The 13,610-nt window shown below is 31.4% G+C and overlaps 1 protein-coding gene across 1 annotated transcript in view; it reads left to right on the top strand.

Moving 5' to 3' along the window:
- LOC126884619 (E3 ubiquitin-protein ligase RNF34) overlaps positions 1-10,096 on the top strand; it is a 123,947-nt gene extending 113,851 nt beyond the window's left edge. The window contains exon 6 of the mRNA XM_050650677.1: positions 4,029-10,096. Within this exon, the coding sequence (XP_050506634.1) occupies positions 4,029-4,207 (179 nt within the window). The 3' untranslated portion in view covers positions 4,208-10,096. The remainder of the gene's footprint in view (positions 1-4,028) is intronic.
- The last annotated feature ends 3,514 nt before the right edge of the window (positions 10,097-13,610 follow it).

Genomic DNA, 13,610 nt, shown 5'->3' with positions numbered 1-13,610 from the left:
ATGGTCTACTTACCCTTTATATTTTTTATATTCACCCTACCCCCACACCTTTGTCGGCCACGCAGAGTTCCGCCTCTAGAGATTTTATTTTAGTTACGGCATGACCTACTTATTCCCAAATTTTGGTGCACTATGTCGATCATGAACGTCACAAAAAAAAATAATAAAAACCGCGACTTCGACCCCTTACCCCTACCCTCGTTCCCCACTCTGGTTTCTGGCCGTTGGGGAAAGTCATGTACACAACTAATTTAACATATCCCCTTATAGTTTTTCCATATTACTTATCACGCAAAAAATCCGCTTCTATCTCTCCGACTATTACGTTTATGTAAATATTGTTTATTTCTACCTTTTAATCATCTCTATCTTAAATGTTCAAATGATGAAATCTAAATGTAAAAATATGCTTATCCATTTTTATAGTTAAAAATCCATTAAAAGTTTTTCTAAGTAAATTATTTATGTAAATTACAATAATTATTGTCTTAAATAAACAATTTTAAGTCAATTTATTTGCAATTTATATATGACTAATATATCGATGCCTCAGAAGCCAATAAGTGTTTAAAATGAGATACTAAGATGTTTCTGACAATAGTTGCAGAAATATAAGTAGTTATTAAAAACAAATAAACTGTCTTTATTTATCATAAAATGGGTAACATATTCATAAATACAAACAAGGAAATAGTAATATTATAATATAGAGTGTCCCAAAAGTAGTGGAACGGTCGAATATTTCGCGAACTAAACATTGGATCGAAAAACTGAAAAATACGTGTTCAATCATTTTCAAAAATCTAGCCAATGACACCAAACACCAATCCCCACTACACCCCCTGGAGGTGGGGTGGGGGGTAACTTTAAAATCTTAAATGGAAACCCCCAGTTTTTCTTGCAAATTTGGATTCGTTACGTAATAGTAGGCAACTTTTATTCAAGACGTATTTTCGAACTGTGGATAGATGGCGCTATAATTGGGAAAAACTATTTATCCTGATACCATAGGTAAATTATAGAAACGGTCTAATATCTCACGAAATACACTTCCAAATGAGAAACCAAAAAACAGATTTTTAATCTTTTTTGAAAACCTATCGAGTAACACCAAACATGACCCTCCAACCCACCCCCTGGATGTGGGGTGGGGGTAACTTTAAAATCTTAAATAGCAACCCCCACTTTTTATTGCAGATTCGGATTCGTCATAAAAAATTAAGCAACATTTATTCGAAACATTTTTTAAAATTTTTGATAGATGGCGCTAATAAATCGAAATTTTCCAATTAAGGCGCCATCTATTAACAATTCTAAAAAATGTTTCGAATAAAAGTTACTTAATTTTTCATGACGGATCCGAATCTGTAATAAAAAGTGGAGGTTGCTATTTAAGATTTTAAAGTTACCCCCACCCCACATTCAGGGGGTGGGTTGGAGGGTCATGTTTGGTGTTATTCGATAGGTTTTCGAAAAAGATTAAAAATCTATTTTTTAGTTTCTCACTTGGAAGTGTGTTTCGTGAGATATTAGACCGTTTCTATAATTTACCTATGGTATCAGGATAAATCGTTCCATCTATCCACATGGCATGAAGCGCCATCTATTCACAGTTCGAAAAAATGTCTTGAATAAAAGTTGCTTACTTTTATGTAACAAATTAAAATCTGCAAGAAAAACTAGGGGTTTCCATTTGAGATTTTAAAGTTACCCCCCACCCCATCTCCAGGGGGTGTAGTGGGGGTTGGTGTTTGGTGTCGTTGGATAGATTTTTGAAAATGATTGAAAAAGTATTTTTCAGTATTTCGATCCGATGTTTAGTTCGCGAAATATTCGACCGTTCCCCTACTTTTGGGACACCCTGTATATGTAATAATAAGTGTTATATCTCATAAGTCATTTTTAGGGAGAATGTGACTTACACCTTTGTCTTCTGAGGCATCATTATTAAAAGTGCTAAAAACTTCGCTGATCTATGACACTAGTGCCCGATTTCACCAACGATACCTAAACAGTTGCCTTATTAAGTAATTCTTATCGATAGGCACTTCCTAAGTCTATACATAAGAACAATAGCGTTTCACAACTAAAAGAACTGCTTATCTATTGTCTGTCCCACCTTGACTTTACAGTACACGAACATACGGCAATACAATCCTTATGGGAGTTTTTAGCGCGGCGATGCCGATTTTTTTCAAAATAATTTTCGATCGGACATTACCAAGGTCCTAAAAATGTAGGTCTCTAAAATTGTTAAATTAAGACTAACCCGTTACAGTCAAGTAAAACAATATTTTTCATTGTTTTTTTGTGAGTGATAGCCATTTTCGAAAAGTAATTAGCAATTTTTTAATCGATATGCGTAATAACTTTTTTTGGTTAAGTTAGAATATTCAACATTAAAAGTGGATGTTGTTCTATAATTTATGTATTGACAGTATAGACAGTTCTGAAGTAATGTCAAGAAAAATATAAAATACATTGTCAGTCAAGTTTAAGTAAAGTTTTATATTGTCCTACCAGGTCCTACAGTTGAGAATAAATGAAGTATAATAATTGTTGATGGTCAGTTCACCTAAATCAAATTATAACAAAGAATATTAAATAAGCTTAAAATTATTACTGATAACATTGCATTGAGTAACTCATTGCTTATTTAAAAAATTTGGATCCTAATTGCAGTTTATTGTCATTCTTAATGACTGATTTCCAAGATCAAATTAATGTCATTTTAATGTGTTTACACCACAGTGGCAGTGAAAGTGAGGAAGACGGGATTATAGAAAGAAGCTAAAATATATAGTTTAAATGTATTTTAATTAATTCTGTAGGTACCTACGTATTTATTAAGGTTTAATATATTTATGCGCTTAAATACATTAATATATAAATGTTTTATACAAAATTATTTTTATTTTGTTCACATAAAGGTATTTTTCGAAGAAAAAAAATGTTTTAGAACCCCTGACAGCCACAAAATGTCAATAATATTAATTAAGTTATTAATATATAGTTATCCTATAGAAAAAAGTATGTTTGCTTAAAAGCTGTTTCTGATAAAATTTGGCATCATTGTTGGTCATAAGAACCTGTACTGTAAAGTCAAGGTGGGACGCACATTAGGAAATTCTTTGCTAGGTATTAATTCGGGTACGTTTGAACTATTTTTGATAAATAAAAAGAAGAATCAGATGACATTACATTACTTTTTGGATTATTTGTCATTATTGTTTGTTTGCCAAGTTGGTTTTATTCAGTTTTGTACTGTTTAGTTATTTTATTTAGTAGTTAGTTATTTGTGAATTAAGTTTGTTAAGTTTTGTATGTTATTTGTACAGGGAAATGCAGGAAAAGAAAAGAGTTGTAAATTTCACATAGGTATGACGAAAAATTAAAGTTAGTTGAATTGTCATTAATGAAATCATTTTAAAATAAATAATATGTTGAACATTGCTTTTTTTATTATTAATTTTTAATGACACACTTTTAGTGATATCATGAATGTGTTTTTGAAACACAACACTACTTTGTTAGGTAGTAGGTAGACTACATAATTTTGTCAATAGACCTGTAAAAAACTTTTTTTTTCTATATATGATTTTCTATATTTTACAACACATAATATATTATTAATATAAAAGAAAATACACAATTACAACTAATATACCTAATATTACAGAATAACAGAAAAATTAAGGTAAAAAGCAAATTATTGACAAACGTCACAAGTACATTAGTCAAAATTGTAAAAAAATAATCTGACTGTCAACGATAAGTAATACCTAAAGTTTAGGGAGATCGAAAAACGTATCCTACCGTAAGGTAATGCTTAAGCGGTTTAGGCACTTCTTATCGTATGGTGAAATCCGTTTTAGAGTTAGGAAGTACCTAAACCCACTTTTCTTAAATATTTAGGTATCGTTGGTGAAATCGGGCATAGGTGTCACTTGTCTTCTGAACTTGCACATAGCGAATCCTACTGTTTTTTTATTGTGTCGAAGACTAATTATTACTTTAATATTTTACAGAAATTCCAGAAAACCTACCCATCGGAGAGCTCTGCAAATTGTGCATGGATGCACCCTTAGACTGCGTCCTACTGGAATGTGGCCATATAGCAACGTGCACGGACTGTGGCAAAAAATTAGCAGAGTGTCCTATATGTCGACAATACGTAGTTCGAGTAGTCAGAACGTTTAAAGCATAAAATGTTATTAAATAATTAAAAATTGTGCTTGTATCAAGTTGTACATATTTATAAATTGTTTGTTTATTACTGAACAGTCAATAAGAAGGTATTTCTTTTGATATTACCAATTTTTATGGGGTTCGGTTCATTCGTGGTAGTTTTGGTTTATCTTTATTAAGAGAAAAAATCTCGTAATTTAATTTTATGTTATTAACTGTCTTATACGGCAGCGTTTTACGTGACCTTAATAATACCATAACGTTTTGGCTTACAATTACACAATAGCTCAAAATTTACCAACTTGTATCCCAGTGATACTTTGACAGTTTTAATTTAATTATGTCAAATTGTCACTAGCTCAATACGAGTCAGTAATTGTCACTAGCGTAATACTAAGAGGTCGAGTGTAATTCGGTAAGATTATTTCATGAATAGAACTGTTCAAAACATTACTTCTTTAATCGCCTTATAGCGGTACGCTTTAATTCCTATTTTTGCTAATTTTATTTTCTTAATTTTTAATAACTTTTCTCAAAATGAAATAATATGGGTCATATAAATTCACATGTAAAATACAAACCAGGTGCTAAGAGTGACACGGTTTTACGAAACGGAATGTATCCTTAACCATATGTTTTTGGTGTGTTCAGTTTAACAAAATGAATTCCACATAAATTAATTACCTTATCAGACCTTATGTCAATAACTCACAATTGGACATGCATTCGAAAACGTAAACTGCAGAAATGTTTCAACCCTTAAACGCCAGATCTAAATATTTATTGCCCATCTGGTCAGATGGTAAAACACAAACAGATTGGCGTCTGTGGTTTCTTTTCAGCCACTCAATCAGTCGGTTACAACACATAGGAAAAACACCTTTTGTTACCAAAATAAATAAATATTTTACTGTTCGTCGTTAACTTATTTTTATTATTTTTAATTAATTCCGTCAACTCACACCTACCGGAATAGCCTTATTGATATATTCGTCTGAATATTTGCTAAACCTGCTCATCTTGTTCACTTTGACAAGTTGTAAAACATTAATTCTGATTAATGTCACTGAGTGTTTATTTAATTTTAAATTTGAGCAACAACAAAAGATATCTTTAGCGCTACTTAACTACGGGTAATTATCAAAAATTATTATCGCTATAATTTCGATTTTTGAAGGTTTTTATTGGTCAAAATCTCTATGAATGAAATAATCAGTAGCAATTGGCACGAGAGTTCTAAAATTATCGATTTGTTTCCCGAGTGGCACTTTGACAGTTTTAATTTCACGACCTGAAGGGTAGTGAAATTATGTCAAAGTGTCACGAGGGCAATAAGTCGATAATAATTTTACAGATCGAGTGTAATTCGCTGAGATTATTTCATGAATAAAACTGTCTTTTTAAATTATTTTAACTAATATTTTATTTATATCTTTACCTGAATATTTGCTAAACCTGTTTCTTGATGTTTTCTGTGACAAGTTGTAAAAAAGTAATTGTCATTTATGTTCTGAATGTTCATTTTTGCGTAGTAACGAAGGGCATCTCTTGCCTGCAAAGGTAAAATAGTATGTGTGAAAAAATCGATTTTTGAATTTTCCGCCAAAACTGGGTTATTTTTTCCACTCTTTCTTATGCAATTTTTAGTTTATTTCTATCTCATTTAGTTTTCAAAATGTGACACTGGTAAAACAGTATATGAGTACCTGTACTTGCGTCTCTGCTATGGTAAAAAAGTATATTCGGCAAACTCTACAAAGACAAAATAGTATACATCGTCTTACACTGCTTATCCCTGGTATTATGTTACATCAATTTTTTGAAACTCTACTAGTAAAACAGGATATTTGTGGTATATACTTGTTATACGGTAACATATTTCATAAAAACGGTGTCCCAATTCCAATGGTAAAATAGTATAACATTTCATATACTCTTTTACCATAGTATGACCAATGGGAATTTTTATCTCCTCCGACGGTATATACGTATAAAGTCTTTTATATACTCTTTAGGTATACTGGAAAAATGATAAAACAGTATATGCCACTTTACAAGCACATTTGAAAAAACTACACCTATTTGCTGTTGTAATAATAATTATTATAATAACATACTTTTTTTATATTCCAAATTTCATTTGTCTAACTTTATAAATGACAAAACGGCACAGTAAAAGAACAAAAAGTCATTTATCTCAAAACTCACTTTTTTCACATATACTATTTTATCTTTGCAGGCAAGATCTGACGTAATGCTTGACGACGGGATATTATCAAAAATTATCACTGTAATTTTTATCTCTGTAGCTTTCTATTGGTCAGAATCTCCTATTAATTAAATAATCAACATTAATATCACAGCAGAGTAAGAATAAATTGACAATAATGCTACATTTTTTCGAAAACTTGTTGCCTGGCAATAGGTACGAGAGCTCGCAGGGTTCGAGTGACTATTGCCGACTGGAAACAAGATTGAGAAACAAATTGCAACATTATTTGCTTATTTATTCTTACTATCGTGTGATATTCGACATATCTTTGTAAATAAACATTAATTAACATTTATCCCAATAATGTGATGCACATTTTTCAACTTGTCAAAGTGAATAGCAGAGTTTAGCAAATATCAAACGAAGATATCAATAAAATATTTGTTCAAATTATTTATAATTACAGTTTTATTCATGAAATAATCTTACCGAATTACACTTGAGCGCTTAAACTTGCCGACTTGTATTGTCCTCGTGACTATTTGACATTAGATACAGAATTAAAAGTTCATTATTGTTCATTTTCTTGTTACAGTGTTGTTATGGTTATGGTTCATTATATGGTTACAGTTGTCAAAACGAGAAAACTCGTAATTATACAAAAACAAAAAAACTTAAAATTATTTCAGGTATAATAATGTAAGTAGATTATTCCCAACTTATTAGATTCTTCCCAGTATAATAATAGTCTGATTGGATAGAATTAAACAAGTGATGAAAAATCTTTATACACGTTTGGAAATAAAAATCATTAAAAAATAATCACTAATGAACTATGAAATAATCAACATTAATATCACAAGAGAGTGAGAATAATGTCCAGTTGCACCAACAAAATAAACGTTTGATTTTTTGATTTCGATTGCCCGTTTATTTTAAAATATAATAGTTGTCAAAAAACTGTCAATTAAAAACAGAAATTTTAACGATTCTCCCGCAAAATATTAAATTTTTTGACAACAAATATAATAACGGAACACTTTTCTTTCGAAAAAGGTTAAAATTTAATATTTTTTGGGACAATCGTTAAAATTTCTGTTTTTAATTTGACAGTTTTTTGACAATTATATTTTAAAATAAACGGGCAATCCAAACCAATCCGTTTATTTGTTGGTGCAACTGGACATAAATTAAAAAATAATTTGAAAATTTTTCAAAAACTTGTTGCCTGGCAATGGCAATAGAGACGAGAGCCCGCTGGGCTCGAGTGCCTATTCATATATTTCAGGGCTCACATATTTCAGATCATGAAAGTTTAAGTAAAACTTTGTTATTATGATTTTTCAGTAAAAAGACCAACCGACAATCTATCAAACAGTCAGCATTCAAGCCGATCATTTCCCATTGTAGCATCTTTCAATGTGCAATATATCCTGGTGAAACCTTTCACACTGCTCATCTGAGACGGTACCAACATTTACAGGAAAAGAATCAAAAGTAGTGCGAATCCAAAAAATGAATTTTGAACCAATATCATCATCATTGGCTTGAAATGTTGAAGCTAAACTGTGAAATTGTTTCTGTAGACGCCAGTCACGTGTACCAATGTAAGGGAACAAAATAGTGCGAGTAATGTTGCTATTTCTAGGATTCGATTAAACCGTCGTAGGACAATAATGACCAAACTGCACATTACAAAAATATTGTACGAATAGTTTTGGATGGAAAAAAATACAAAAAAGAATAGTAAAAAAAGTTACAATCTTTATTAAACTAAATAAATATGTATTCTTTTTTTTTTCTATCAAATTATGTTATGAAAGTCACGAATGAATTGAACCCCAAAGGCATTTTTAATTATAAATGTACATAATTCATTATAACAAGAAAAGAAAAAAATTAAACCGAAAATACCTGTAGACGCATTATCTTGTTTCATATATTTATATTAAAAAGTTTATATCTCTATTTTAGAAATGTATTTTCTTTTTTACATATTTTTTAAAGTTTTAACCATCTTTTTTATATATTATATTTCCACTATATAGACTTATTTTTTCTATCGATTTTAAAGACTTAACTTATCTCGAGTGTTTCTTTAATATACACTGCGAGGCATAAGTTAGGTATGTAGAAAATTATGCTTGATTTTTTCGTGAACAGATCAACGGATTTCGCTAAGTTTTTTTATTATTTTAGATTTTTCTTTGGTATTTACACAGTTAAGCAAAGGTTTACTCAACGTTTTTTTTGAACCTACACCCGGTGGAAGAAAAGAAATGTTTTTCGTGTGGATATATATCGAAATCGTATTGTAGTCTTATATTTTCTCAACATTTTACTTTTTGAATGGCCCTGATAACTTTAGAAACAAGGAAAATAGGTGATGTTACACTTTAATATGCGTTTAAATGAAGCAAATCTAAATTAACAATAAAAACTAACAGTTAACAAAAATTTAAAAGCAGAAAGACCCATACGTAAACAGTTCTGATCGGTACCTATAAGAGTTATTTGTTGACGAGGTAAGCGGTATTCACAGCGCAACATAAGAGAGACGAGATTGTTTAATGGAGGCTCTGTGATGTTTTGGGGTCGAATTCCCTTGATAGTAAGTACGGATTTCGTGCCTTAGGTGGAGGTACTTTAAATAGCAAGAGGTACATTACAGTTTTTTTTCTTTGAATACTCTGTTCCTTTCACACTATATAGGAAATAATTTTATCTTAGTGGTATGATGAGACATGGCCTCCTTACGTATCGCATGTCGTCAGTTAAAACATACATTAAAGAGTAAAACCGTCTAGTTTCTTTGTTATTAAAGATATAAGAGAAAATAAAAAAATAAAATGTTCGCAAAATTTGAGACTACAATATAATTTCGATGTAAACGCATCTTTGTACATTTGCCTCTCTACAGGGTGGAACCAGGGTTGCCTGAAACTTTTGTTTCAGTTAAAACACATGCTAAATAATAAAACCGTCTATTTTCTTTTTTTCTAAAGATGCCAGAGACATTCAAAAAACAAAATGTGCACAAAATATAAGACTACAATACGATTCTGATGTATACTTACATGTGTACCTGGTCCTCCCTACAGGGTGTCTCAAACATAAGAAAAACATTTCTTTTCTTCCACCTGGTATAAACAAAAAAAAAAAGAAGTTTGGGTAAACCTTTGCCCAACTGTGTAAATAGCAAAGAAAAATCTAAAAAAATAAAAGAAAATTAGCGGAATCCTTTAATTAATCTGTTGACGAAAAAAATTAACTATGAAAATGAGTATAATTTCCTATATCCCTAAATTATGCCTCGCAGTATACAATATATTTTTTAATCTGAAAACAAAATATAACACCAATATGTATAGTGCCAGTTCTCCTTTTTAGGAAATATGTACTTAAACACCAATATTTTCTTCCTTAAGGTAATGAAACAAACAGTTTGTAATGTTTAGTTTCTTTAACGTTATCGAAACTATTTATTATATAAAATGTGATTTTTTTATACTTCTGAATTGGTGATAGAGACTTTTAGAATGAGTATTAGTTGTAAGTTTATAATTATTGTTGAAACATAATTATCTTTACTATTGTTGCGTATTGAAAATACTTCTCTGTACAAATATTATTTAGAAAATTCAAATTTATCGCGGTTAAGATCAAAATATATTGTCAGGTATAACTTGAATACAAGAGTTTTATTGATATACCTTCTTCTTCGTGTGCCCTCTCCTCATCGGAGATTGGCGACCTTCATCTTCTTTAAGTACCGTCTCCCAATCGGGGGTTGGTTATCATCTTCACTATCTGTATTCTATCTACCACGGCTCTAGAGTTCTACTGAACCGCATTTAACCAGCCCCTTAAATTTTTCAACCATGGCATTTTCCTTCTAACTACATTCCTTCCACGTCCTGTCGTTCCCTGTATTATCAATTAATATCTTAGCATTTCATATCGCTGACCAGAAGAAGAGCTAGAGCAATTCTATGAGTTGTTGATAAAGTCACTTAAACGACTTAGAAAAGAAGATATAACTATTATTATGAATGACTTTAATGCGAAAATTGGTAAAGGAAGAAGCGGTGAATTCATAGGTGATTTTGGTCTAGGACAGAGAAATGAAAGTGGAGAGAAAGAAGAGAAAGTGGAAACTGTAGAGGAAGAAAAATTTGCAATACTAAATACATTCTTCAAACTACCACCAAGACGCTTATATACCTGGGTCTCCCCGCAAGATCAACCAGGAAACGTAATACGGAATCAAATTGATTACATAATGGTGAACAAGAGATTCCGTAATGTATGCATATCAGTTAAGAGTTACCCCGGTGCTGAAGTATCATCAGATCATGTTCCTGTTGTTGGTAAATTTTGGTTTAGATTCAAGAAGGTTGCAAAAAAGAATAGCAACAAAAAGTGCGATATGAGAAGACTAAAAGATAAGAAAACAAAAGAGACAGTCGCACAGATTCGTTTAGAGAAGCTAAGTAATATGGAGCAAACATATAATGCCGAAAAATCACTCCAAAATATATGTGAAACCTTTAACAAGATCAGAGAAGAACATCTGATGGAAAAGAAAGAGAAGAGAAAAAGTTGGATGAATGACAATATATTACAACTCATGGAAGAAAGAAGAAAATCAAAGAATAACAAAATAATGTACAACACGATTCAGAGACAAATAAGAACTGAAATACGAAAGGTCAAAGAGAATTGGTTAAAGTCACAGTGTGAAGAGGTAGAGTTGTTAGAACAAAAAGATGATACGTTTAACGTGCATAAAAAGGTGAAACAAGCAGCTGGTCTTTAGAAATCCAACACATCTAGCAAACTGCGAGACCAACATCACAAACAAAATCAGCCACAAACAAATACCAGCCATCTTAATAATTATTATGGCCGGCAAATGAACTCGGATTGCCCGATAAAACTTACCGTCGTAACCACTACAACTACATAAACCATTTCGGCGATAATGGTTAAATGGATTATACTTTTGAAGCTCGATAACTTCTGAACGGCTTAACCGATTTTGATAATTAAACATGCGTTTGAAACGTATTTACAAGTAGTATCTAACGCATCCAAGGTCAAGTATGATAACTGACGGTATTACAGGAATTATTGAGCTTGAAAAACCGTTTTTCCCATAAGAAATAGATTTTATCATACTTACGAAGCTTACAACTTAAAAATTCGAATTTTCCCAGATATGAGGTATACGGTATACACCGTTAGACGCGTCTAGAGTCCTCCTACAAACTCTCATTATTGGCGCAATTCGTAGGTTGAAATTTTGAGTAACTGTCGAAAAACCAAAATTTTCAAAGTTTAAATTTTCAGATTTTTGGCTATACGGAGCCGTGTGTAGGCGTGGTCTTGACCGCTTGACCATTTGAAAGCTTAATTCAATGCTATTGATTTGGTGTATTTGCGGTTTTTCTGTCTCTCCTTGAACCTAAGATACAGGGTGTACCGGAAAATAGTGCGTTCCTTTAAGGTATGGAGAGAATACACAATTTGAAACAAAAAAGTCCTATACCATTTTTTTCTAAAGTTAACCGTTTCCAAAAAAAAGTTTTTTTTTTAATAAAAAAACATTGTTTTCCATATACCTGTATTTTAATGTTTGGAAATTTTAATAAACTGGCAACATGGTACGCACTACGGAATAATAACATAATAGGGCTTTTCATCGATTGTCATTTGTTTCGAGCTTCTGTCATGTGTCACATAATATTATTATATCTACGTCATACGTTTCTGGTTTGTATCATTGTAAATACCAATAACGTATGACGTAGATATATTAATATTATGTGACACATGACAGAAGCTCGAAACAAATGGCTGTGAATGAAAAGCCCTATAAGAACTCGTTTGTGATTGTGATTAACAGTATTTAAAATAATCCAACCTAATAGTAGGTAATACTTATGTATTTACTATTTGTTTACTAAAATTATTTTCTTTTGAAATGTATTGAAATACCTATTGCATAATTTTAAACGAATTACACATCTTTTAACATAAAAACACATATTTTAACTGAACTAGTATTATGTATTTAGTAAGGTTTAAATGGGTTGAATGCTGAGTGTATTGCTGAGGGCTTTAACTGAATTACATAGTTTTAATAGTTTACAGTGGAACTTAAATACACCAGATAATGTCTCAGTAATTTGTTTACTTGTGAACTGAAATAACTAAGTTGTACTTACTTGAAAATAATTATTATACCGAATAGATGTTTCAAGTAACCTTTCACAAACACCATTCATAGGTAATAACATAATAGGTAATACACTCACTATTCGAAAACATTTTCGGCATTGACACTAAACAGGATTCTTTAAAACTATCTGTTTACTATCTATCTTCTATCTATTTATTTACATGGGACTGTCTATGCTTAAATTTGCGTACCGCACATAGTTGTCAGATTTAAATTTGCCTACCAAAATACATTTTAATTTTTTGGTCAAACGGTTGCATTTAGAAAAAAATGTTATAAGAGTTTTTTGTTCTACATAGTGCCTTCTACCTATACCTTTAAGGAACGCACTATTTTCCGGGACACCCTGTATATACGCCCAAAAAATATACGGCCCTGACCCCCTCTTGATACACAGAAAAAAAATTCAGATCGGTGTAACTTTTCCACATACATACATACATATCCTCAAACATTTTCCCCTTTTTAAATAAAAATTGAGTCATATTTCCGAGCTCGGTAACTTCGGAATGGTATAACCGACTTTCAAAAGTAGACATGCGTTGGAAAGGTAATTATCAGTACTATCAGAAGCCGCAAAGGTTGGACTTAAATTTTTGAAATTGTTGGAGTTTTGGGGATGAGAACGAAACACAGACCCTAAATGGAAAGGGCCGTAAAATCCACACCCTTGGACCAAAATGGACAGTTGACATAAGGATGGGCGAGTCTTTTAAGATGGGATTTGGCCCAATTTTCCATTCAGTCAGATTTAGAAAATCAAAAATTTCGTGTATATATAGTGTCGCATGTAGGGGTATTGTACGCCACTGACGAGAACTGCCGTTCTCTGGTAATTATACACATAATATACAACATATGACAGAAGCTCGAAACAAATGACAATCGATGAAAAGTCCTATTATCATACAATGATTTCTTCATATAGCTTTTGTTACATACGATACACAACTAGCATAAAACACA

The sequence above is a fragment of the Diabrotica virgifera genome, chromosome 5 (genome assembly GCF_917563875.1).
Source record: "Diabrotica virgifera virgifera chromosome 5, PGI_DIABVI_V3a".
NCBI classification, from domain to species: Eukaryota; Metazoa; Arthropoda; class Insecta; order Coleoptera; family Chrysomelidae; genus Diabrotica; species Diabrotica virgifera.
The sequence above is the reverse complement of the archived record's forward strand: the minus strand, read 5'-3'. Positions and strand labels throughout refer to the sequence as shown.